The sequence below is a fragment of the Mustelus asterias genome, chromosome 2 (genome assembly GCF_964213995.1).
Source record: "Mustelus asterias chromosome 2, sMusAst1.hap1.1, whole genome shotgun sequence".
In the NCBI taxonomy this organism is placed as follows: Eukaryota; Metazoa; Chordata; class Chondrichthyes; order Carcharhiniformes; family Triakidae; genus Mustelus; species Mustelus asterias.
The window spans coordinates 133483686-133511377 of NC_135802.1; the positions used below are offsets into that span (position 1 = coordinate 133483686).

The following is a 27692-nucleotide window of genomic DNA, read 5'->3' on the forward strand; positions in this document are numbered from 1 at the left end:
GATTGTTATTCAAGGTAGCTGGATTGTTAACTACTAACTGCAGTGAAATTGCTTTGCTTCCTCACTGTGATGTATCTTATCTATGTCATGATGTGGAGATGCCGGCGTTGGACTGGGGTAAACACAGTAAGAAGTTTAACAACACCAGGTTAAAGTCCAACAGGTTTATTTGGTAGCAAAAGGCACACAAGCTTTCGAGGCTCTAAGCCCTTCTTCAGGTGAGTGGGAATTCTGTTCACAAACAGAGCTTATAAAGACACAGACTCAATTTACATGAATAATGGTTGGAATGCGAATACTTACAACTAAGTTGTAAGTATTCGCATTCCAACCATTATTCATGTAAATTGAGTCTGTGTCTTTATAAGCTCTGTTTGTGAACAGAATTCCCACTCACCTGAAGAAGGGGCTTAGAGCCTCGAAAGCTTGTGTGCCTTTTGCTACCAAATAAACCTGTTGGACTTTAACCTGGTGTTGTTAAACTTCTTACTGTCTTATCTATGTATCAGACTAGGTTAGCCTGTCAACTAAGTTGGTGACTGCTATTTTCCCCTCTAGAGGCAGATACAGCCTGAACCCCCTGCAAACAAGCATTTAAAAATTAAAAATCTTTTCGAAAACAAAAATCTTGAAATCACAATTGAATGTATAATTTTAAGAGTACATTTTCCAATTCAATACTTATATTACTGAGCTTTGACCTCTATTCAAATTCTTGGCACATGTTTCAATTACACAGTGTACTGAATTCATCATCCTGCAATTTTCTATCCATTGGAGCATTGATTTTTGTGTCTAAATTCCCCATGTGCTCTCTCTGGTAAACATTTACTGGTTTTGTAATTACATATGCTTCACAAGCCAAGCTATAAAAAATAAAATCTAACCTTTGAAAATGCTAAGGAAGGATGCTATTGCATACTTTTGTTGTTCATGAAAATTCCTTCTTTGCACTGATTCTGAGTTAGTGGTGTGATTAGCAACACTTTGATACAATTTAACCCTTTGGTCCAGAAAGTAAGCAAATAAAAGTGGAATCTCATTCTTTCAGTTTGCGAATTATGTAAGATTTTTTTAAATGTAGAAGTTTTGCTTTATGCATTCTTCCTATCCGTGTCTATTTCTCAATCTAAGCTTTCTCTCTCCCTCCCTCCACCCCACCCCACCAATTTAGCATTGAATTAATTTTTTCCAGTTTTTCTGCTTCATTCTCAATCCATAAATTTCATTGTTTAAGGAGAAATGTTGTTTGTATGACTGCTCAAGATCTCGGGTGCACTTTTGCCTTTGCGCCATTATCAGCAGTCAATTGCAGCAGTTTTGTAGGCAAAATGACTTTGCTGTGACATACTTTGTTAGGAGTTGATTGCAAAATGTGGCCAATTTATTTCATTTTTGAGCTGCTTCATAGCAAATATGGTTGTCACGGGAATGTTATTTTGTGGTATCTCTACTCCTGGAGTGAGGCTAGATTTTTTTTTTCTTTGACTGTTGAACATCTTTGGAATTCTAATTCTGGCTCAAGATGTTCATGACAGAAGACAGTGCAAATTTACACACAAAAGAGACAGACCAAGGGGAGATTTTGAGAGGCATTAACTGCTGCACAGAGAATGAAAAACAAAAATGAGTAGAGAGATAAGTGCTCAGATATATAGCAAGGAGTGGCTTGCACAATTGAAGAAAGCACGAGGAAGAAGGTCTAAGACAAACCCAGATATAGAGATGCCAAAAGCATATGTATGAAAAGTAAATGCAAGACTAACAGTGAGGTATGTGTGGGAAACTTGCACCGAGGTCATAAAGAAAAAGAAAGAAAGCATTTTTGTTGAATTTTTATGAGATATTGTCATTGAAAATTTCTATCATTAAAGCTTTATGAAATATTGTGTGATTTATGGTCTAATGTTTCCATTACAACACACAACTTCTAAATCATGGTGAACAATGTAACAGTAGAACCACTAATCTGAATTTAAAAACGCACCATTCACAAATTGAATTAAATAACTATTGACCTATTATTAAAGAGTTTGTTTCTATTTACCTGCTGCATCTGAAGATTCATAACAGAATATGATTCGCATAGGGGAAAATTGTTAAATTTGATATGTATATACCTTATCAATAAATTGAACTAACTTTTTTGAATTTGTTTTGGTCAGTTGCAGGAATGAGTCCTTACTTCCAACCTTTCTATCAGCCCAATGAATGTGGTAAGGCCCTTTGTGTAAGGCCAGATGTGATGGAACTGGACGAATTGTATGAGTTCCCTGAATATTCCCGGGATCCTACAATGTATTTAGCGTTGAGAAATCTAATTTTGGCTCTTTGGAATATTAACTGCAAAGTAAGCTTTCTGTATATGTTTTCCCCTTTTCCTTTGTCCTTTATCTTACCATGTTTTTCTTGCTTTATCCCCCATCTCCCGAAAGTGACCACTGATAGTTGCACAGATAGCTGTCCTTAATAACCTCCGAGAAGTCCTGATAGATTTTTTGATTCCAAAGGTGTTGCAGCTATCCTAGACTAGTATTTTCTGCAGGAAGGACACAGTTAAGTTTACAGCAGTCAGAAATGACACTTGTGTTCACAGGATTTTTATTTTTTGCTTCCCTCCATTCCTAGGCTGGGTGTTTGGAGGTTAATTTTCTCTGGTCAAGATCAAATCAGCACTCCCCAAAAGTTAAATGCAGGACTGTCTGGCAATATTTAACACCACATAAGTAGGGCATATCAAATTAAATCTTGCGATTTGCTTTAATTTAGTATTTCAGTGGAACATAGTCTTGAAATAATCCCATGGAATGCAGCATGCTCTCCAATTTCCTAATCGGGTAGAATTAGAATTATAGAATGTTGAAATTACAACTACAACCAAACCAATAAAAATCTCCTCCAAAGAATTGTATTACCTGGGTTGTGTGCTTTGAACCTGAACACAGAAATTTTGTGTATGTGATTCTGATTCCGATTCCCTTTGTGAATATTTAACATTTGCTCAGCTAATTGTTGGTGGCATTTGTACAACTTGTATTCCATAATGTAAGATAAATCTCAATACCATGTTACAAAGGTAGCAAGTTTCAGGTCTTTTTATGTTCCAGCATGGTACAAACTGAATTTTGCAAGCAGAAATGAGTTCTGTGGAATTTGTTTACAGAGGTCAGGATATCTTGTGTTGAGGAATGCGTTTGAATGCATAAGAACCACGTCAGCAGTTAATAGCACTCGGTATTAATTTCAGTTGGGCATCAGTATTGTCAAAACATTTGTTTGGCGCATGCTACCTTGGAAGACATAACAAAGAGACTTGAGTTAAGAAAGCACATTGAACCTTGCTTGTTGTGCAAAAATAAATCTGTCTTCATGGTTCTCCTTGTTTTCATTCTGTAATTCTTAATTATCCCCCATGACTCCTCCCATTGCACTTCCTCTTCTCTTTCCCTTGCCTCAATTTGCAATCCTTTTGGTTGATTTTAAAGTCTCCATTATAACTGTGACATAGTTCTACCAAATATATATTTGGGAATGCTTACAGTTAACCAGTTTGCTTATTAGACCCACTTGATGTTCTCTTCACTTGACTATTTTTGTCTTGTTACTGTCCTATAGTACTTGGTAATTGCTTTTTCATTTAACATCACACTGTGAATGCTCTAGCTGTTCAACAGCCATCAGCAACATGTTAGCACTGACTTAGTGAATAAGGAAGGAAATGAGATAAAAATCCATATTGTGGTCAGTTTGAAAGGATAACCTAAAGAACCAGTTATTTGGCAAGACGCAGTTATTGTCCCTTTAATTTGCTTGTTATTGATTTGAGACCAATGAGTATGTAGTTTTTGAGGGTGTTTTTCACTCCTTTTTGAAAAAAAATAGATTCTACATTTTCTTGTTAGCAAGACTTGCCCACCTTTCCCCTCATCACCATCCACATCTCTCAAATCTCATTCAATATTTCTTCTAGTACCCCATCCATTTTGGGGAATTGTTTATTTTGATCCTTTTTCGTCATTTTAGAATGTGCATCTCATTGTTGTTAGTTGCAAAACATTACCGCAATGAAGTTATTAATTTCTTCTTCAGTGAGTACATGAAACAATTAATTCACCATATAAATTAACTGTATTGTGTTCATCCGCGGTTTTGACTCCATTAGTATTCTTTAGGGTTTTACCTCCTCCTCTGAATTCTCTATTATTGTACTCGAAAAATATCTTGCAGTTGTTTTGTTTCTACAGATGCAATTCCAGATTTCATTCGATTCATTTGCCTCTGCTGGTGCTAATGCTTCAACTAGAACTATCCAGTCCAATTGCAATTTCTTGCCCTTTTCCTGTATCCTTTTTTATATAAGAACATAAGAAATAGGAGCAGGAGTAGGCCATCTAGCCCCCCCGAGCCTGCCCCGCCATTCAGTAAGATCATGGCTGATCTGCAGTGAATCAGTTCCACTTACCCGCCTGCTCCCCATAACCCTTAATTCCCCTACCGATCAGAAATCCATCTATCCGTGACTTAAACATTTTCAACGAGGTAGCCTCCACCACTTCAGTGGGCAGAGAATTCCAGAGATTCACCACCCTCTGAGAGAAGAAGTTCCTCTTCAACTCTGTCGTAAACTGACTCCCCTTTATTTTGAAGCTGTGCCCTCTAGTTCTGGTTTCCTTTCTAAGTGGAAAGAATCTCTCCACTTCTACCCTATCCAGCCCCTTCATTATCTTATATGCCTCTATAAGATCACCCCTCAGCCTTCTAAACTCCAACGAGTACAAACCTAATCTGCTCAATCTCTCCTCATAATCTACACCCCTCATCTCCGGTGTCAACCTGGTGAACCTTCTCTGCACTCCCTCCAAGGCCAATATATCCTTTCGCAAGTAAGGGGACCAGAACTGCACACAGTATTCCAGCTGCGGCCTCACCAATGCCTTGTACAGATGCAGCAAGACTTCTCTGCTTTTATATTCTATCCCCCTTGCGATAAATGCCAACATCCCATTTGCCTTCTTGATCACCTGTTGTACTTGCAGACTGATCTTTGCGACTCATGCACAAGGACCCCCAGGTCTACTTTTCAAATATTTTCCAATTCCCCTTTCAATAAGGAAGACAGTTATGGCATTCAGTATTTGAATAACCTCTGTTGGAAGGGAGGGGGTGCTGGTGAAGGAATTCTGCATATCCCTTTAATTCTTAAAGGATCCCCGAGTTAGTGATTTTAAAAGAGCATTCTTTCATCCCAGTGAATATTTTTCTCCTCCTTTCTCTCTATTATATTATAAAATTTGTAAATAAATTTTGTAATTTCTTTTTCCTTTCACTTTGATTTCTTAGTGTTTACTTTATGATTGCTGCTCCTTACAATGGATCCAATTTAAGCTTTTACATTTCTCCTTGACTTGATCTCTTTAACATTAAAGAGTACTGCTCTTTAGTTGTGTTGAATCTAAGATTGTGTTGTCACCACCATTCAGATGTCACAGTTGTCTGTACGTTATCTGTGCCACTTATTAGAAAATGATGATGTAAGCTGCCACGTAATATCTTTGGCCACTGCGTTGTTAGACAGTCATGTATTACATTAATTTACACAACTAACCACTTTACAGCCTTAGTGTGAAAAGTTAGATGATTTATAATACAAACTAATTGACGTCTTTAAATGCAATCATAAATACTTAATTGGGAAGTTGAGATATGGAGAAAGGCTGGAATTTGGAATTAAGAAAATAGAGCTGTCACCAACATAACAAATGTGCTCAACTGATCAAGTGATTTACTCTTCTTGTGTATATAATACCAAAATACTAAAATTGCCTTCCTTATCTTTTATCTGTAGGAGGTTCTCACCCCACAAAAGTGTGCAAACCACATTGTTGTTCGAGGGCTTGTCCGTATTCGCTGTGTGCTGGAAGTGGAAAAGATCTTGTATTTTGTGACGAGAAAAGGCTTGGTTAATACTGGGGTCTTGGCTGTTAACCCAGATCACCCCCTCCTGCCTAGTTATTACCACAAGGTCAGAGGAGTACATGTTTTAATTTTCATGTTACTTTTAAAATGTAATTAACATAATTTTTTTAATCCCTAATTTGTGAGGTGGGTAGGAATTCCAGGATCCATTTTTTTTTCTCATTTTAATTGCTGAAGCAATAAACAATTGTTGCAATGTTAACCACCTCTTGTGCTTACACGTGTACTGATTAATCTTTGAAAGATACTAGTACAAAAAACAAAAGATGAGCATTATAAAGCTTTCAGATGACCTGAATCTTTTGAATTCAAGGACTCCAAGAGGAGTGTTGAGTAGTGATGATGTAGTAACAATGTAAATGTAGAATTTTAACAACAGTGTAAGATATAAGGTAAACGATAATCACTTTTAACTCGTTGGATAAAGACTTGGGTGGGGGGGGGGGGGGGGGGTGGTGGTGGTGGTGATGTCGTATAAGGACCTGGCACATTTATAGTTAATATAGGACTGGGTACAGTATGGCATGGTGACATAGTGGTTAGCACTGCTGCCTCACAGCGCAAGGGACCTGGGTTCAATTCCGGCCTTGGGTCACTGTCTGTGTGGAGTTTGCACATTCTCCTCCATGTCCACGTGGATTTCTTCCGGGTGCTCCGGTTTCCTCCCACAGCCCAAAGATGTGTGGGTAAGGTTGATTGGCCATGCTAAATTGACCCTAGTGTCAGGGGGATTAGCAGAGTAAATATGTGGGGTTGCGGGAATAGGACCTGGATGGGATTGTGGTCGGTGCAGACTTGATGGGCTGAATAGCCTCCTTCTGCACTGTAGGACTCTATGATTCTATGGACTCTATGTACTGCCCACACAGTGATGTTAGAGTGCATATGACCCACACCGAGAGTCAATCTGGTGTTGTACAAAGCCATGTGTACCAGCAAGCAAGGAGACAGGTCTCGGCTTTTACCCTTTACTGTGCTTTTGTAAGTATGTCCAAGAGTCAGTAAAGTCTTAGTTAACCTATGAATGACTCCAGAAATTTCTTCAGACATACTGCACTAAGCAACAACTTGCAACCAATCCTCCTTCCAATTACTTCAAACTTGTACCACTTAGATATTGAGCTCTCTGCGAAGAGAATCAGGTCTTTCCTACCCACATTATTAAGCCCCCTCAATTGTCTACAACTCAAGTCTCCTCTTAACTACTTCTCCTCCAAATAAAACCGCTCCAGTCTATCTAATCTTCCCTCATAGCTAGATTTCTTCATTCATGGTAACATTCTTATTAATCTTCTCTATACCCTCTGATGTGGTTATATCTTTCCTGTTATAGTGTGTTGACCAGCACTCTACACAGTACTTCAGCTGTGGCCAAACTAATATTTTGTACAATTGGGACAAAACATCCCTGCTCTTAGATTCTGTCTTTGTCAGTAAACAGGAGATATTCCTATGGATTTGTTTTCATTAGATAAAACTATTTGGCTAGAATTTATTATAACTAATAGATATCATCTGCCATTTGTTAGAATTGCTCTATCCTATTAATTTCGAACAGCTGGCCTTGCAAAATCTCAAAGTGGGAGATTAAAATGGCCCCTGAAGAACGCTTAGAACTTGTATTAACAGACAACTATCTGCTTCAGTAATCAGTGAGATTGAAAACTATGAAGAAGAATGTAGACCCTGAACCAGGAAGTTAGAATAGTGAATGCAATAAATACAGTGCTGGATACAGTCTTGCCATTTTCACACAAGGCTTACGGCAGAATGGTGCACCTCAAAGCAACCTTTGGGTTGAGCTGAAAACCACTCAGCTACTTTATTTTCACAGTAGTTTCTGGCCCATTAATACATTAATTTTGTGTTTCTTCCTGTTAGCTTTTTACCATTATAAAGTTGCATGCCTGCATTTGTTTTGAGTATTGGCTGTGTAAACATTGAGGGTGCAATTTAGAATTACAATGTTACATTGTAATTGTAACAATGTTAATTACAAATAGGACATTAGGAATTCATAATCGGGCAGTCCTTGACTTTATGACGTTCAAGGTACAAACAACAGCACTTAGGACGTTTAAAAATGGACATCCTGTTTTACATTTATGACATCGATTTTGACTTTATGATGCCATGTCAATCCATCTTTTACATTTTTATAAACGATTTATGATATGTTTTGAACAAACTCAGAAATTGTGAAACTCCTGCTGAAAAACCGGGCCCCTTGCACCCTTCACTCACCAGGCCATAACTCCAGGACGGAAGGTTGATACGGAGAACGGTTGCTGTGGCCTGCTGGTAGCGCGCCACCTGGCCAAGCTAGAGCTCAAAACCGCAAAACTGTTTTGAAAGCCTGGAAATGAGGCCACAATTTGCCAGTAAAAATCCTGCCTTGCCCCACTGGCTGATCTCCCTTTGATTATAATGTGATCTTTCATGCCTGCGGTCTGAAGCCTTTTGCTTGGCCAGCTGTGGAGAATGGTCTCTGTGGCCCTCTGACAGAGGTCTGAATACACCGGGATGAATGTCTAAAACCTGCTGCAAATGAGCTTGTAATTTGCTGGCGAAAAATGCTGCCCTCCCTGCTGAAGGAGCAATCCTCCATTTTTAGCATTGTTCTTATGGGACACAATTGGTCTGTGGAAACAACGTCGCATGTCAAAAAGTCCCAAATCCAAGCACTGCCTGCATAGAAATAAGAACATAATGGCCCGGATTTTGCTGTAATAACAACAGCAAGGACATCAGCACTCAATTATTATAAGGTGATCCCTGACAGCAACTTCTACTACCCACATGTGCAGTTAAGCATGGAGATCCAGAAGTTGCTCCTCCAGAAGGTGCGCTGTTCCATTTCTTGCTGACAGGCTCAGCATTGAAATCAATTTAAGAGCATCATTATTATCCTGTTGGGGATTTTTAACATTACAGAGAAGCTGGAACACTTTTTAACCAAAAGAACTAAACCACAGGGTTTTATGTTTTTGAACAAAATTAAACATTGTATATGTAAAATAATTAAAGTAAGCTTTATTAACGTAACATTATAGTTTTTAATTACTTGTGTAAGGTTTCCCCCAACCCTCACAAATAGTTTCCTTATCTTGCAAAGCATTTAAGGTTCATTCACATTTTTTTGGCAAAGTGACCCTTCAATTTTTTAATTGACCTCAACTCTGGATTCCACATCTCCAGCATGGGTCCCCTTCAACTCCTGCACAGTAGCTTAAAATAAAAATCCTAGTAGTTCACTGCTATGGTATAAACTACGACAAAGCTGATTATTTCCAGAACTCCAACTGCAAAGGGTTAACTGTTTTTATTGAGAATTACTGTAGCCTTCTTCCTTTAGCTTCCAGCTAAACAAATCTTCCAGTCATTTCAAATTTGTCTTATTCTGAACATCAGTTCCTGGTCACAGGCCGCATCATTGATGATTGATAGATCTAGCATTTACTCTGCCTGAGGTGCAGGTCTGGTTTTATCTCTGAACTTTCAAGGATCTGCAACCTAAGTAAGACTCAAAGCTCATATAGTCTCTTTGATGCTTCTCTCGGCCAGTTTCTCCTGCTGGCTGTGCCCTAACAACTGAATTCACAGAGAGAACTCTAACCAAAGAATCTCATTAAGCCCTTCCCATCTCCATGACAGTGTGACATATCGCCTGCAAGTCAACTAACTTGTAATACCAAACCTTTCTGTAATTCTGGGAGACCACATGAATAACTCATCTTTTACTGAAATAATTGCAGATGTCATGTCTCTACTTCTTTAGCTAAATGAGCACACTTTCTGTTCATGAGCTAACCTTAAATTAACATGCCCCCAACCTATTATATACAATATAGTCCAATATTGTTTGAATTGCATTTACTTTGGGACTGTTTTTTCCAAGTTCTTAACCAAATATCTGCATTTTCTAATTAAACCTTGATTCCTAAAATTGTAAAACATGTGAACAAGGTTTTAATGGTGTCCTAAATATTTACTGCTGAACATCATTTATAACCGAGGCAAAATTTAGTTTTATAATTGTGGAGTCTTGTTCCCTCAGGAAAAAAATTGCAGAATTTTAAAAAGATTACAATTTTTTGTTTTACTTATCGCTCTCTCAATCTTTTCTGTATGTTCTTATCTTTCTTGCTAACTGTACAGTGATTTAAATGTAATTTATATTTCCTTTTTTAAAAACTTCCTACTTTACAGTCTGTGTGGCTGTGAGGATCTTTAAACCTGAAAGAGTCTCACTGCTGCTTGCTCTGCTCAGGTTCCTCCGATCCTCTGTAGCAGGTACTGCATTGAAGTTCATAAGATATAGGAGCAGAATTAGGCCATTCGGCCCATTGAGTCTGCTCCGCCATTCAATCATGGCTGATATGCTCTTCTTCCCCATTTGCCTGCCTTCTCCCCATAACCAATTAAAAATCTGTCCTCAAATTTACTCACTGTTCCAGCATCCACCGTCCTTTGGGGTAGCGAATTCCACAGATTCACAACCCTTTGGGAGAAATAGTTTCTCCTCAACTCTGTTTTAAATTTGCTACCCCTTATCCTAAGAGTATGACCTCTCACCCTAGAATGCTCCACCAGTGGAAGCATCCGCTCCACGCCTACTTTATCCATACCTTTTATCATCATGTATACCTCAATTTGATCTCCCCTCATTCTTCTAAATTCAAGAGAGTATAGGCTTAAACCCCTCATCTCTGGAATCAACCTGGTGAACCTCCTCTGAACTGCCTCCAATGCCACTACACCGTTCCTCAAATAAGGGGACCAAGACTGTGCACAATACTCCAGGTGTGGCCTCACCAATACCTTGTATAGATGCAACAATACTTTCTTACCTTTTATATTTTATTCCTTTAGCTATAAATGCCAACATTCCATTCGCTTTCTTTATTGTCTGCTGTACCTGCATGCTAGTTTTCTATGACTCCTGAACGAGGGCACTCAGATCCCTCTGCACCGGAGCACCCTGAAGTGTCTCCCCATTCAGATAGTAAGTTGCCTTCCCATTTTTGCGACCAAAATGCATGACCTCACACTTATCCACGTTAAACTCCATCTGCCACATTTTGGCCCACACTCCTAACCTATCTAAAACCATTTGTAAGGTTCTTATTTCCTCATTGCAACTTACTGTCCCACCTACAGATGCTAAATCATTAGAAATTTGCATTGACAATCTCTGAATTGCTGTGGGCAACAATGTGTAAGCTTAAAAGTGAAAGCCATTCCTTCGCTGCTGAGAGAAACATTTGGGTCAATGTAGGACTTCAAAATGTGAGAGAAATTATGTCTATATACACAGGTCTAGTTAATCCCTGTATTGTTGAGGGCTACTCCATTGGATATCAGCTTGTGTTAAAATAACATTTTGTTTTCTAGATTCTCATTGCACATCATTAAACAAAATCTGCTTTAAGGAAATTGATCTTTGCTGCAATACTTTCCCTGCTGCCATTCTCAATTGATTGAATTTTGTCGTGCAAGAGAAATTTATTTGTGCTCCTAATTCATCATTATGCACAATCCCACCTTGATGTGAAGCTAATCATTGTTACTGTGCATCCTGCCATTTTGACAGTGTGGCAGTTATGCTTTCAATATCCTGTCACATTCTTCCACACTTCAATACGAAGACATTCTGCTCATTTTATCAATGTCAGAAAAAGGATAAGAAAAGAGTTACTGAATCCTATTACAGTCAAAATTCAAGATCTTATGGCTTTCAGTTTGCCACTTTAATGACTGAGCTATCTGCCGTGCTGGTGTTTCGAGAAAATTACTTTGTATTACTTTTTGGTTTTGTAGCTATGTGTTTGGATAAGTTAAGATTTGCAATAAGAATTTGATTAGACAGTTGCACGCTTAATCCAAATAGTGTTGTGAAAACAAATTTTTATCAGTTCTCTCTCCTGCAAATTCCTCTCCCTCTCCCCAATCCCAGATATGCTGCACCTACAATTTTTGGCATAATGTGATTGAATGTAAATATATTTACTAGTAACTACATTTGTAATCTGGAATGTTGACTTTCCTGTCCTATTGTTCTTTAAGCCATATTTCAGTAAGCATCTATCTGAGCTCCTCCTAGCTGATGACACTTCCTGCTCATGTGATTGTTTAGGACATAGGATCACATAGTGTCCCCATGTGGTTTAGGATAAAACAGGTGTCCTGCCATGCCTCGATTTATTAGATAATGATCTAAACTTGCTAGAAATAAAAGCTTTTAGGTTAAAGGCTTGTCCCTGATCTGGGCAAATGAAAACATCCCCCACTACACTCCAATCAGCTTCTTCTCTTGTGCTAACATCACCGTCGGTGTTTTTATCTCTCTTCCTGCTCACTCTCTTGCCTCCATGCTCTATACTACTAGCTCTCCTGTTGTTCTGCCCCCAAATTATCAGGCCTATGTTCTCTTATCTCTAGGCTCTCTGAAGACTGTCTTTGTTAGAGGAGTCCTAGTAAAATTGAAGTCACTGGTAATTGGTTGGAGTGATACCTAGCACAAGAGAAGATGGTTGTGGTTATTGGATGCCAATCATCTTTGCCCCCAGTTGCCAGATTTCCTTGGGGCAATGCATAGGGCCATACATCATCTTGTGCTTCAGCAATGATCTTTCCTTCACCATAAGGTTGGAAATGGGAATGCTTTTTGATTGCACATTTGCAGGGCCTTTGATAACCAAAGTAGCCTGTGTCTGCAGACAGCAAGACATAGACAGCATTCAGACTTAGGCTGATAAAGTGGCAAGTGACATTTGTGGCAATGATCATCTCCAAGAAGACCCAATCTAACCATCTCCCATGACATCCAACCATATTCTTATTGCTGGCTCCTTGGGGGTCAATGGTAACCCCCAGGATGGTAATCCTGGGGGTTACCATTGACCAGAAACTTCACTGGACTTGCCATTATAAATACTGTTCCATCTCACAGGCAGGGAATTCTGCAGGGACTAGTTCATCTCCTGACTGTGAGGCACAAGTCAAGAGAGTGATGGAATACTACCCGTTTGCCTGGATAGGTGCAGCTCCAGTAACACCATAGCAGCTAGACACCATCAAGATAAAGCAGTCTGCTTGACTGGCACTGCACCCATTACCTTAAACATTCACTCCTTTTGCCATAGTGGCTGCAGTGTTTACCATTTTTAGGATATACTCCAGCAACTTGCCAATACTTCTGCGACAGCACCTTCCAAATTCTCAACCTCAAGCACTTGGAAGGCAAGGAGAGGAGACATGTGGTAACACCACTTGCAAGTTTATCTGCCAGTTGACACCATCAGGACTTTGGAAATATGTTGCCATTCCTTCAGTGTCAAAATCCTGAAACCCCTTCATGCACTATAGGTGTACTTGTATTATGTGGACCGCAGTTGTTCAAGAAGATCGCTCACTGAGGATAATTTGGAGTGAGTAATAAATGCTGGCCTTGCCAGTGATGCCCACATTCGTGAAAAATATTTTTAAAAAATTACTCCAGTCCAGAATTCCTCTTGCTCACTGACGTCACTATTGTCATCACCTTCAGAATTCTGAGAATCCTCTGCTGTTTTGGCAAGTCAGTTCCTCCCTCGGTATTACTTGCTGACTGGCAAATCATTCCTACTTCACTCCTTTTATCCACTTGCTGGTTCTTCCCTTGGCACCTTTTTTTTTAGGAGTCTCCTGTTCATAATTATCACAATGTAGAAGGAAGCCATTCAGCTCATCATGTCTGTACCACCTTGTCAAATGAGTAATTCGTGTCATGACATTCTCCTGCCTTCTCCCTATAACCCTGCACATTCATTCTTTTCAGGTATCACTCTAATTCCCTTTTGAATGCTTTGATTGAACCTATCTTCAACATGCTCTCGGGCAATGCATTCCAGATCCTAATCGCTCGCTGCATGAGAAGTTCTGATTGCTTTAGTCAGGGTTAGTTAAAATCTGTACCCTCCATTCACGATCCTTTCACAAGTGAGAATAGTTTTTTCCTGTCTACTCTGTCCAGATCCCTCATGATTTTGAATACCTCTAGTCCAGCTAGGGAAATGGTTTTAACTTCTGCAATCTATCATCATTAACACAAACTTTACAGTGCAGGGGGAGCCACTTGACTCTGCACTGGTTCCCTGAAAGAGCATTCCACCTGGTCCCATTCCCCTGCCTTATCCCTGTAGCCTTGCATATTATTTCAGATAGCAATCCCGATTCCTTTTGAATACCTTGATTGAACTTGCCTCTAACAGCCTTTCAGGATGTTTGTTCCAGTCCCTCTGGGTGAAATCTTTTTTTCCTCGCATCACTTTTACTCTTTGCCTATTATTTTGAATCTGTGCCCTTTTAATTCTTGAGGAGGAACAGTTTCTTACTATTACCGTGTCCATACCCCTCAGGATCTTGAATACCTCTCTCATGTCTTCTTTCCTCAGAACTGTTTAATTCTTGTGAATCTTTCCTGCACTCTCTCCAATGCCTTCACATCCTTCCTAACTTGTGGTGCTCAGAATTGAACACACTATTCCAGCTGAAGTCGTACTCGTGTCTTATACAAGTTCAACATAACTTCTTGCTCTTGTAGTCTATGCCCAATTAACTCATGTTACTGTATGACTTATTAACTGCTCCCTCCACCTGTCCTGCCACATTCAGTGACTATCCAGCTAGGTGTCTGTGCTTCACAGAGAAGGAAGTGCTGGAAGTCTTAAAGTGCATCAAGGTAGATAAATCTGCAGGACCTGATGAGGTATATCCCAGGATGTTGTGGGAGGCTAGGGAGGAAATTGCGGGTCCTCTAGCTGAGATATTTGAATCATCAATAGTCACGGGTGAAATCATAGAAATCATAGAAACCCTACAGTGCAGAAGGAGGCCATTCGGCCCATCGAGTCTGCACCGACCACAATCCCACCCAGGCCCTACCCCCCACATATTTACCCGCTAATCCCTCTAATTTACGCATCTCAGGGGCAATTTTAACCTGGCCAATCAACCTAACCCGCACATCTTTGGACTGTGGGAGGAAACCGGAGCACCCGGAGGAAACCCACGCAAACACGAGGAGAATGTGCAAACTCCACACAGACAGTGACCCGAGCCGGGAATCGAACCCGGGACCCTGGAGCTGTGAAGCAGCAGTGCTAACCACTGTGCTACCGTGCCTGAAGATTGGAGAGTGGCAAATATTGTGCCTTTGTTTAAAAAGGGCTGCAGGGAAAAGCCTGGGAACTACAGGCCAGTTAGCCTCACATCTGTGGTGGGTAAATTGTTGGAAGGTATTTTGAGACACAGGATCTACAGGCATTTAGAGATGCAAGGACTGATTAGCTACAGTCAGCATGGCTTTGTGAGTGGAAAATCATGTCTCACAAATTTAATAGAGTTTTTTGAAGGGGTAACCAAGAAGGTAGATGAGGGCAGTGCAGTTGATGTTGACTACATGGACTTTAGCAAGGCCTTTGACAAGGTACCGTATGGTAGGTTGTTGCATAAAGTTAAATCTCACAGGATCCGGGGTGAGGTATCTAAATGGATACAAAATTAGCTTCTTGACAGAAGCCAGAGGGTGGTTGTAGAGAGTTGTTTTTCAAATTGGAGGTCTGTGACCAGCGGTGTGAGGTGGCGATGCCGGCGTTGGATTGGGGTGAACACAGTAAGAAGTTTAACAACACCAGGTTAAAGTCCAACAGGTTTATTTGGTAGCAAAAGCCACAAGCTTTCGGAGCACTTAAGCTCCTTCTTCAGGTGAGTGGGAATTCTGTTCACAAACAGGGCATATAAAGACACAGACTCAATTTACAGAATAATGGTTGGAATGCGAATACTTACAACTAATCAACCTTTAAGACTTGATTGGCTGTAAGTATTCTCATTCCAACCATTATTCTGTAAATTGAGTTTGTGTCTTTACATGCCCTGTTTGTGAACAGAATTCCCACTCACCTGAAGAGGGAGCTTAAGGCTCCGAAAGCTTGTGGCTTTTGCTACCAAATAAACCTGTTGGACTTTAACCTGGTGTTGTTAAACTTCTTACAGCGGTGTGCCTCAGGGATCAGTGCTGGGCCCACTGTTATTTGCCATTTATATTAATGATTTGGATGAGAATATAGGGGGCGTGGTTAGTAAGTTTGCAGATGACACCAAGATTGGCATGGTGGACAGTGAGGAAGGTTATCTCCAATTGCAGCGGGATCTTGATCAATTGGGCCAGTGGGCTGACGAATGGCAGATGGAGTTTAATTTCGATAAGTGCGAGGTGATGCATTTTGGTAGATTGAACCAGGGCAGGACTTACTCAGTTAATGGTAGGGCGTTGGGGAGAGTTACAGAACAGAGATCTAGGGGTACAGGTTCATAGCTCCTTGAAAGTGGAGTCAGGTGGGCAGAGTAGTGAAGAAGGCATTCGGCATGCTTGGTTTCATCAGTCAGAACATTGAATACAGGAGTTGGGACGTCTTGTTGAAGTTGTACAAGACATTGGTATGGCCACACTTGGAATACTGTGTGCAATTCTGGTCACCCTATTATAGAAAGGATATTATTAAACTAGAAAGTGCAGAAAAGATTTACTAGGATGCTTCTGGGACTTGATGGTTTGAGTTACAAGGAGAGGCTGAATAGACAGGGACTTTTTTCTCTGGAGCGTAGGACGCTGAGGGGTGACCTTAGAGGTCTATAAAATAATGAGGGGCATAGTCAAGGTAGATAGTCAATATCTTTTCCCAAAGGTAGGGGAGTCTAAAACTAGAGGGCATAGGTTTAAGGTGAGAGGGGAGAGATACAAAAGTGTCCAGAGGGGCAATTTTTTCTCGGAGGATGGTGAGTGTCTGGAACAAGCTGCCAGAGGTAGTAGTAGAGGCGGGTACAATTTTGTCTTTTAAAAAGCATTTACATAGTTACATGGGTACGATGGGTATGGAGGGATATGGGCCAAATGCGGGTCATTGGATTAGCTTAGGGGTTTAAAAAATAAGGGCGGCATGGACAAGTTGGGCCAAAGGGCCTGTTTCCATGCTGTAAACCTCTATGACTCTGACCCCATTTAGAGTTGTATCCTTTATGTTGTCTCTTAATGTTCTTCCTACCAAATTTAATACTTCACACTTCTTTCCATTGAAATTCATCTCCCACCTGTTCATGCCACCAACTTGCCTGGCTTTTTGAAGTTCTATGCTATTAGAGCCATAGTTCAATGTTTCCAACTTAAGATGACTGGTCTGTAGTTGCTAGGTTTAAGGGTTGCAATGTTTGCAATTCTCCAGTCATCTGGCACCACCCCCGAGTCTAAGAAAGACGGAAAAATTATGGCCGGTGCCTCCACGGTTACTACTCCCACTTCCCTGTATCTTTGGGTGTGCTTCCTCGCGTCCTGATGTTTAATGAATTTTTAAGTACAGACAGCCCATCCAAAACCACCTTATCAATTTTTAACCGTTCTACTGTCGGAAGTAGCTTCACATCCACAATGGCCTGAATGAAGGCAGGTGCAAAGCATTGATTTAATACCTCAGCTCTGTCCCTGCCTTCATGCATAAATCCCTTTTTTGTCGACTGCCTTCATGCATAAATCCCTTTTTTTGGGTCTCTAAGCGGCCCTATTCTTTATACATGCCCTGTTATTAATTAAATACCTACAGAAGACTGGGATTTCCATTTATGTTGTCTGCCAGCCTCTTTCATATTTCCTCTTTGCTTCGCTTATTTGTTTTTACACCTCTCCTCTGAAGCTTGTATGTTCAGCCTGGTTCTCAATTGTATTTCTTTTACCTGACACTTGTTGTCAGCACACTTTTCTTTCTCTTTATCTTAACCTCTTTTGTTATCCAGGAAGTTCTGGATTTTATTTTGCTATTTTCCTTTTGAGGACATGCATGTGGACAGTGCCCAAATAATTTTTTTGTGAAGTTATTGATCATTAATCAGCTACTGTTTTTCCTACCCATCTTTGACTCCAGTTTATTCAGCCCAGATCTGAAGTTAGCCAGTTGAAGTTCATTTTACCCCGGTTAATTATTCTTGCTTTGGTTGTTTTTCCTTTTCTGTAGCCAGTCTAAATCTACTGATATAATGATCACTGTCCCCTAAATGTTCTCGTACTGACATGTATCCACTTGGCCCATGTCATTATCAGCACCAGTGTGTCTCATCCTTCCCATTGGACTGAAAATATACTTCTGTACAAATTTTCCTGAACACACTCTGGGAACCTTTTGCCTCTCTCTGTCTTATCACAGTCTATATTTAGGTAATTAAAGATCCCCATTGTAACTAATTTATAATTTTGAACCTCTAATTTCCTTGCAGATTTTATTCTCTACGTCCTTCTCACTTTTTGCTGACCTACCAGTGGTTCCCAAAGGAACATTGTATCTGGTGTTAAGTCTTAACACAAAGAGAGATGGCATGAAATCTAGAAACTTCTATGGGTTTCTATACATTGATTGTCCTTGAATCTTCCTGCCATCCTCTCTCGCCGCACCAGTGTGGCGCGCCGCACTTTTGGGAACCACTGGAACTGAGCAATGTAATTGTGCCTTAATTTTTGTTCCTTATCTGTAGCCAAATAAATTCTGTCCTTAATCCCCCAACGACATGCTCTTTCTTCAGTACTGTAAAGTTCTCAATCAATACCTTCACTCTTTCCCCCTCCCCCATTCTTTTCCCACTTTTCCTGAACACTTTGTATCCAGGAATATTTAACACCTAGTCCTGTCCTCCTCTCAGTCAGTTCTCTGTTATAGCCAGAACATCATATTTCCATTTGGCAGTCTGCGCCTCTAATTTGCCACACTGTACATTCACATACATAAACAGTAACTCTAAATTTTAGTACCTTTTGTTGTTCAAAAAGCATTCCCTTCATTTTTAAATATAAAGAGCCAGGATACCAGTAAAACGTTCAATCGTCTCACAGTCTTAGCAGCACTTGAGATATCAACATAATGTTCTTAATTTAATAAATTAAAATTAGCCTCCTTGCTAGTCCATCAGTTTCCTAAGTGTGTTTTTTCCCAAAATTATCTAAATATATAACTGAAAATTCTGACTGTTAAATTTTATTTACTTTAAAATGGCCTGCTACTGATTCATTCATTTATTAATTTAATGCTGAAAGTGTAGCAATCCAATTGCCTAAATTATAATCTATCAAGTATTGGTATAAAGAATTCTTAAATTGATGAATATCAGTTGAAGTGCTTTGTTTTTCTTTTCTCCAGAAAAATGTTATTGTTATTGGTGCTGGTGCAGCAGGCTTAGCAGCTGCACGACAGCTGCAAAATTTTGGAATTAAGGTAAGTCAGCTCTTCAAAAAAAACTTACAATTGATCGTTGGTCACAAAATCACCATTTTGTTTTACTAACAAACATCAAATTTAGGAAACATGCCTACTTTGACGGTAGGCCTGATTTAATTGTTCAAAAGAAAATATGCATATAGGAAATTGTGATTGGCTACTTTAATGTTCTGGCTTAAGTAAGCTTGTGCTACACATTCAATGCAACTGCGCTTGCTGACAGGACATTACCAGGAGAAACTGTAATGAAATAGAATGGTTTGAAAATGTAACTTTATATTTTGCTTTACCAATAGTCCAGTTTGCTTTGCTTTACTGCAGGGGGATGGTTGATGTGGAAAAAAAGTGCTTTGAGTAGCAAGTGTTGATTTTTTATTTGCTTAAGTCCAACTTCAGATAGTCTTAGATTTTGACATATTAACTGACAGCAAAGAATTGTATACTTGTGAGGATCTGAGTCACGACAGGGAAAGGAGCATGTCCTGGTTGCTGTTCCCAGACATTTGGTTTGTCATTGAACATAGTGTCATTATTTGGTTGGGAAGTCTAGGGCTAAGAGACATAACCTAAAAATGAGAGAGTGAATTTATAAAACGCTACACAGATGGGGTAGAAGTTTGGAACACTATTCCGCAAATGGCAGTTGATGCCAAATCAGTTTAAAATGTTTTATTTTAGTTTAAAATCTGGGATTGATAGATTTTTGTTAATGAAAGCTATGGAGGGTAATAGGAAAAGACCAGAGATCAGATCGCAGATCAGTTATGATCTCATTGAATGGAGTCAAATGGACTATTCCAGTATCTATGTTCCTATGTGCCACTTATCTTAGTGGGGAGCAGTTTTTCTAAGGCGAGTGGTTCTTGCAGAGATCAAACAACTGTTTTCTCCAGCTATTTAGGAAAAATTGTACATTTGATATGTTAATTAAATGCATTGAAGCAAAGGGAGCATCTTATACTGGAAGTTTTTCTTTCTGTGCTGCCAACAGATATTCTATAATAGTGTCTGGTGTCACATGCAAAAAGGAGGTTGGCTAGGGATCATGAGCAGAATTCCTGGTTGATTTTCTCCTCTTTAAATAACAGAGAGCTAGGGAAAATGCTGAAATCTATTATAAAGGCTGTGATACTTGGTGATGAATTATAAAGAAATCTAATTTGCAATTTCAATTTTTTTTACATATTGGGTGAGGATGCTGAATCTGGGATTCTTTCTTTTAATGGTGATTTTGGTAATGGATGCTTGTGTATCTCCTAAAGCATTGTTTGGTGATGAGCTATAGAGTCATAGAAGTTTATAGCATGGAAATAGGCTCTTTGGCCCAGCTTGTCCATGCCGTCCTTTTTTTTAAACCCCTAAGCTAGTCCCAATTCCCTGCATTTGGCCCATATCTCTCTATAATCATCTTACCCGTGTGACTGTCCAAATGTTTTTTAAAATACAAAATTGTATCTGCCTCTACTGCTACCTCTGGCAACTTGTTCCAGACACTCTCCACCCTCTGTGTGAAAAAAATGCCCCTCTGGACCCTTTTGTATCTCTCCTCTCTCACCTTAAACTTATGCCCTCTAGTTTTAGACTCCCCTGCCTTTGGGAAAAGATATTGATTATCTAGCTGATCTATGCCCCTCATTATTTTATAGACCTCTATAAGATCACCCCTCAGCCTCCTACGCTCCAGAGAAAAAAGTCCCAGTCTATCCAGCCTCTCCTTATAACTCAAACCATCAAGTCCCGGAAGCATCCTAGTAAGTCTTTTCTGCACTCTTTCTAGTTTAATAATATCCTTTCTATAATAGGGTGACCAGAACTGTACACAGTATTCCAAGTGTGGCCTTACCAATGTCTTGTACAACTTAAACAAAACGTCTCAACTCCTGTATTCAATGTTTTGATCAATGAAACCAAGCATGCTGAATGCCGCCTTCACCACTCTGTCCACCTGTGACTCCACTTTCAAGGAGCTATGAACATGTACCCCTAGATCTCTTTGTTCTGTAACTCTCCCCAACGCCCTACCATTAACTGAGTAAGTCCTGCCCTGGTTCAATCTACCAAAACGCATCACTTCACATTTGTCTAAATTAAACTCCATCTGCCATTCGTCAGCCCACTGGCCCAATTGATCAAGATCCCATTGCAATTCAAAATAACCACCTTCACTGTCCACTATGCCATCAATCTTGGTGTCATCTGCAAACTTACTAACCATGCCTCCTATATCCTCATCCAAATCATTAATATAAATGACAAATAACAGTGGATGCAGCACCGATCCCCGAGGCACACCACCACTGGTCACAGGCCTCCAGTTTGAAAAACAACCCTCTACAACCACCCTCTGGCTTCTGTCGAGAAGCCAACTTTGTATCCATTTAGATACTTCACCCTGGATCCCGTGAGAGTTAACCTTATGCAACAATCTACCATACTGTAGCTGTTAAAATTAATTCCATCTTATTTTAAATTTTGCTTCAGATGGCCTATTTAATTTTTAGTTGACTCTTGGTCTGCAGTTTCTTTATTGTTCTCACAAATTGCTTGGTACAAAAAAGGAATTGAGATTAAGAGTTAAAATGGATCCTGAGTGTGATTTCAGAGACTACTAAATAGACTTCTAACGAACAACCACATCTATAGGTAAGCAATTTGAAAAGAAATAGATTTTCTGATTATTCCATATTTTCAAATTAGGTGATGGTATTGGAAGCCAGAGACCGGATTGGTGGACGTATTTGGGATGACCACTCTCTTGGCGTGACTGTGGGAAAAGGAGCACAGATTGTTAATGGCTGCATTAACAATCCTATAGCGCTAATGTGTGAGCAAGTGGGTTTCTATATAGCAGAAATATTAAGACTACGTTATTCTATGTGGCATGGTGAAGAATTGTTGTAATTGTACATTTTTAATTTTTGTTTCTTTCATTGGTATCTGTTGTCCAGCATTTGTTTGCAATTCTTGCTTCAGGTGGGGGGATATCTTTAAGTATTATTTTGGTTATAGGCAGCACATTTGGTTTCTCCTCCCTCTCCAAAAACTGTAAGCAAATTGGTACTGGTACATGAAGTTTTACTGAAGAATTTTTATAGCAAAAGTGGAGAAGTTCAGTTTTTATTCTTAAAGAGTAGTGTCCAAATCCCAACCATCTTCAACTGCTTCATCAATGATCTTCTCTCTATTATAAGGTCAGAAGCCAGATGTTTGCTGATGATTGCACCATGGTCAATACCATCTGCAACTCCTCATACTGAAACAGTCCATGTCCGTGTAAGGCAAGACTTGAGCAATATTTGCTTTTGGGTTCTTAGTGGCACATAAGTGCCAAGCAATGGCCATCTTCAACAAGAGAGAGTGTTATCTCCTCTTGATATTAAATGGCCGTACCATCACTATGCTCCCCACTATCAACATCCTGGGGGTTACCATTGACCAGAAACCGAATTGGACCAGTCATATACTGTGACCTGCTCCTGCAGGCAGAGACGTGGAATTCTGAGTTGAGTAACTCTTGTCCTAATTTTGTAACGTGAGGCAGGGGAGGGTGCAAAAAAGGAGGTAATGTTGCATTATTAATTAAGGAGTCAGTTACTCTAGTAAGGAGGGATGATATCTTGGAAGGGTCTTCAAATGAGACTCGTGGGTAGAGTTTAGGAATAAAAAGAGGGCAGTCACATTGCTGGCAATGTATTATAGGTCTCTAAACAGTCAGCGGGCAATAGAGGCGTAGATATGTTGACAATTTATTGAGGTGTGTAACAATAATAATAGAGTAATTATGTTGGGGGATTTCAACTAATTGGGATAGTTATAGTGTAAAGGGTTAGAGGGGCAGATTTCTTGAAATGTATTCGGGCGAGCTTTTTATGTCAATTATGTAGAAGGTCCAGCAAAGAGAATGCTGAATCTAATTCTAGGAGACAAAGCCGGACAGGTGTTCAATGTGGGGAGCACTTTAGTGATAGTGACCACAACATGGTATGATTTAAGTTTGTTATGGAAAAGGGAAAAGCTGGTCTGCAACAAATGGTTTTCGATTGGGGGGAAGGCAAATTTTACTAAAATAAGGCAGGATCTGGCCAAAAGTAGACTGGGAACAGTTTCTTGTCGGGAAATCTACAATAGAGTGGGGGGGGAAATTACAGGGAATCTGACCCAAATTTTTAATTCTCAGACTACAGGAGAAATGTCAGAGGATTTGGTGTTAGCTAATGTGGTTCCACTTTTCAAGAAGGGTGGTAGAGATAAACCAAGGAATTACACACCAGCAAGTCTCACTCGCGTCAGTGGTAGGGAAACAATTGGAGAAAATTAATCACCACTTCAAGATGCAAAGTTTGATCAGGTATAATCAGCATGTTGGAGGCAGGTCATATCTAATGAATTTGATTGAATTTTTTGACGAGGTGACTAAGTGTGTAGATGAGAGTACTGCAGTTGATGTAGGTTATATGGATTTCAGCAAGACCTTTGACAAGGTCCCACTTAGGAGACTGATACAGAAGGTAGAAGCACATGGGATTCAGGGTAATTTGGCAAAATGGATCCAAAACTTGCCAAGTGGTAAAAGACAAAGGATGGTGGTGCAAGGCTGTATGTGTGACTAGAGACTGGAGGCCAATGGCATACCAAAATAATTAGTGCTAGGTCCCTTATTGGAATGTGCGGGGGATGATAAGTAAGTTTGCGGATGACATGAAGATTGGCAGGGTAGTTAATAGTGAGGAAGAAGGTCTTGGGTTGCAGGTCAGATGGGCAGATCCATGGTAGATGGAACTTAACCCTGAAATTTGGAAGGAGTAACAAGATAAGGGAGTACTGAATGAATGGCAGGACATTAGGACGCTCAGAGGAAGAGGGATCTTGGGTGCTTGTCCACAGATCCCTGAATGACAGGACAGGTCAATAAGGCATATGGGGCACTTGCCTTTATTAATTGTGGCACAGAGTATCAGAGCAGGGAGGTTACGTTCAAGCTGTACAAACTTTTGGTTAGGCCACAGCTGGAGTACTGCATGCAGTTCTGGTCAGCTCACTATTGGAAGGATGTGATTACACTGGGGAGGGTGCAGAGGAGATTCACCAGGATGTTGCCTGGGATGGAGTATTTGAGCTATGAGAGAGGCTGGATAGGTTTGGATTGTTTTCTTCAGAGCAGAGAAGGCTGAGGGGAGATCTGATTGAGCGATATGGACAGGGTGGATAGGAAGCAGCTGTTCCCCTTTGAAAGATCAATAACAAGGGGACATAATTTTAAGGTGAGGGACAGGAGATTTAAAGGGGATCTAAGGAAAGCTTTTTCACCCAGAGAGTAGTGGAAGTCTGGAATGCAGTGCCTGGGAGGATAGTAGAGGCAGGAAACCTCAACCTTTTTAAATGTAGGTAGACGAGCACTTGAAATGCCATAACATTCCAGGCTATGGGGCAAGTGCTGGAAAGCAGGAATCGTGTAGTTTTGTTGGTGCAAACTCGATGGGCTGAAGGGCCTCTTCTGTACTATATGACTCTTGTTGTGTATGTCCAAAAAGTTTTTAAGGCAACTTTTTAAGGTTGTGTAAGCGTTTTTCTTTGCAGTGACATAGAGGAATGTGTTACTGTACCTCTCCCATGTTAATCATTGCATCGATGCCACTGAATTCTTTGTTTCCGCTTCCTCCTCACCACCTTCCCCTAACTTATTAAGAATAGCAAACCACTAACATAAGCAGTGTACACTTTCAATCTTGTGGGACGGCACTTTGCGATTTCAGGAACCTGCATTATTGCATCATAACGTATCATGGAATCTTTATCTATGTCCTAAAGCTGCCTATAATAGATATTTACATATATACAGAAGTCTGAGTTTTATTTATTGCTAAAAACATTTTTTTTGTATAAGGTTTGTTGAATGCTTCTGAATTATTTTGTACTGCAGCTTGGAAGTAAGATGCACAAATTGGGGGATAGGTGTGACCTCATTGAAGAAGGTGGAAGGGTGGCTGACCCCACCATTGACAAATGCATTGATTTCCATTTCAATGCCATGTTGGATGTCATTGCAGAATGGAGGAAGGACAAAAAACAATTCCAAGACGTTCCCCTTGGAGGTTGGTTGTCTTGAATGTGACTTGCACGAATTAAGTTTCAAGTTCAAAGTTAGTGAAATTAGTCTTTGAAAGGCTCAACATGAGAGAAATAAAAGTCTTGACACCATGCTAAGAATTCCATTTGTTTAAAAATCTGGAAGGTTTAAATATTGCAAAATGGGATTCTATATGTACTGGACAAATTTGGAATTTTCACTAATGTCTCTTCTGTTTTTAAAAGATAAAAAATAGGTTTTTTAAAAAAAACTTTTTTGGAAGCTTATTATAGGACAATTCTTTTTGTGATTGTGTTGCAAGATTGAACTATTTACTTTGGAAGTCTGTAGTTGGCGCTTGGGCCATGACCCTTAGTAATACTTTACAATTTATCCAAAAACTTAATTCTCTAATAATTCTCTAATAATTCTCCCAATTCCACAACATATACAATAACTTTTTATTGTATATTATTCCCATTCCCAATTTTAATGGAAGCAGCACAACTCTGAGTTAATTAATATTAATGAATTTTAACATGGTTTAATTTTGATAGTTATTGCTGTACATGCGCAAATTATTTTTGTTCCTTTCATATGAAATTGGGAATTGTATGCATTTTCTCTTCTATCAAGCCTCACCTCCATCCACATTGCGTTTTGTCGCATTATAACGCCTATGTAGGAATCTCAGGTATATGATGTTTTAAATAAAATGTTTAGATCCCAAAAAAGTAACAGATTTTCAAGAAGGTAAGGCAAGTTTCTCCGTATGTTGTCTGTTTTCAGTTGCAAAAATTTTAAGGGAGGAATGTACATTTGGGCTGAAAACAGGAAGATTCAAGAGATGACCCTATATCTTGGAATTTTGTTATTCATTGATATTCTCTGTCTCTCATTGATCCTTTAGATAGTCCTGTGGTTCATCAGTGTGTTTCCATATTTGCCCTTCTACCTGATTAAAGAATGTTTATTTGCCTTGCACGCCGCTAATGCCTTTGTAAAGGTTGAAGCCATTTTCATTCTTATTCATGTGTAACCTTTAATTCTAAAGAACTAGTGAAGGTACAGTTTAGTCAGTCATAGAAAGAGGGGGCTTTACAGCACAAAGAGGCCCTTTGGTACATTGCCTGTGCTGGCCATCAAGCACCTATCTATTCTAATCCCATTTTCTTTTATTTGAAAATCTCCAAGATTTGAATGAATTTGTAAATTCTGAGATAATTTACCTCTGGAATTAGTGTTCATGCTTTTATCTGTTGGACCATGCTTTCTTTAGCTTGAATCAGCTTTAAAAAAAAAAGCTCCCCTGGATTCCAAATACTGATTATTGTTCAGTGACACTGAATTGAAAACATTGAGTGGAACCTAAATGAGGATAAGCGATGGGTAGCTCTGTTATCCCAACTTGATGTTTTAAAAAAGCGAAAGCAGAGTGCTACAAATGCTGGAAATCTGAAATATAAGTGGAATGTTCGAAACGCTCAGCAGGTCAGGCAGCATCTGTGGAGAGTGAAATAGTTAGATTTTCAGATCGATGACCTTGCAATAAAAGTGATTCAATTTTTAACAGGGAGGGTGGAAAAAGATTAAAGGGAGGGTCTGTGATTGATGGCAGGTGAGGGACTAAATGGTGTAGGACCAAAGGGATAACTAAAAAAAGTGTTCCTAATGGAGGCGTGAATGGCAGAATAATGAGCAACTGCCATATGAAAGCAAAAGCAACAGCAACAGTAAAACTAAAAACTGAAGAGAAATGGAACAAAATAGGGCAGAGTTTTGTTGTTGAGAGACCAGATCGGAAAGTCTAAGGTATATTATGAAGTTAGCCTAGAACCCTAACTTTTTTCTTTTTGATTTTGGCATAGGGTGAGCATAAGATGTTTCGCTCTAGGTATAATACAATTCCCCCACTTGAAAGCTTTTATCAAAACAAATTTAATTTCAGAACACAGAGAATATAACAAAGAATTATCATAACTTTTAAATTACTGCAATTAAAATGCATAAACATGACAAGTTATAATTCTTAGTGGCTGTCCATCTCTATAGTTCCAATTTGAGCAATATTCCCATAGATATTAATCCTACTTCAGAACCAATTAACACCAAAAACAGATATACTCAAGTGGGTGTTAGATTTCCAGCCTTTTAATCCCTCTGAACAGATATAGAAACCACACCTGACTTCTGTTTCACATACAGCAATTTCCAGAGAAAGATATATCCTCAAACAGCAGAACTTCAGAGAAATAAACCTAGTCTCTGGCAGATTCCAGTCTCCAGACTTTAGAGAGAGTGTTATTTCTGCTGTTTTCAAATCCAATCTCTCTGTAAGGCTAGTTCCACCT

At 39.6% G+C, this 27692-nt stretch overlaps 1 protein-coding gene across 1 annotated transcript in view; it reads left to right on the forward strand.

Annotated features, from left to right (window-relative positions):
* Nucleotides 1–27692, forward strand: part of kdm1b (lysine demethylase 1B) — a 121696-nt gene that overhangs the window by 42465 nt on the left and 51539 nt on the right. The window contains exons 9-13 of the mRNA XM_078241908.1: nucleotides 2166–2350; nucleotides 5846–6022; nucleotides 19197–19271; nucleotides 21972–22106; nucleotides 25195–25366. Of these exons, the coding sequence (XP_078098034.1) occupies nucleotides 2166–2350; nucleotides 5846–6022; nucleotides 19197–19271; nucleotides 21972–22106; nucleotides 25195–25366 (744 nt within the window). The remainder of the gene's footprint in view (nucleotides 1–2165; nucleotides 2351–5845; nucleotides 6023–19196; nucleotides 19272–21971; nucleotides 22107–25194; nucleotides 25367–27692) is intronic.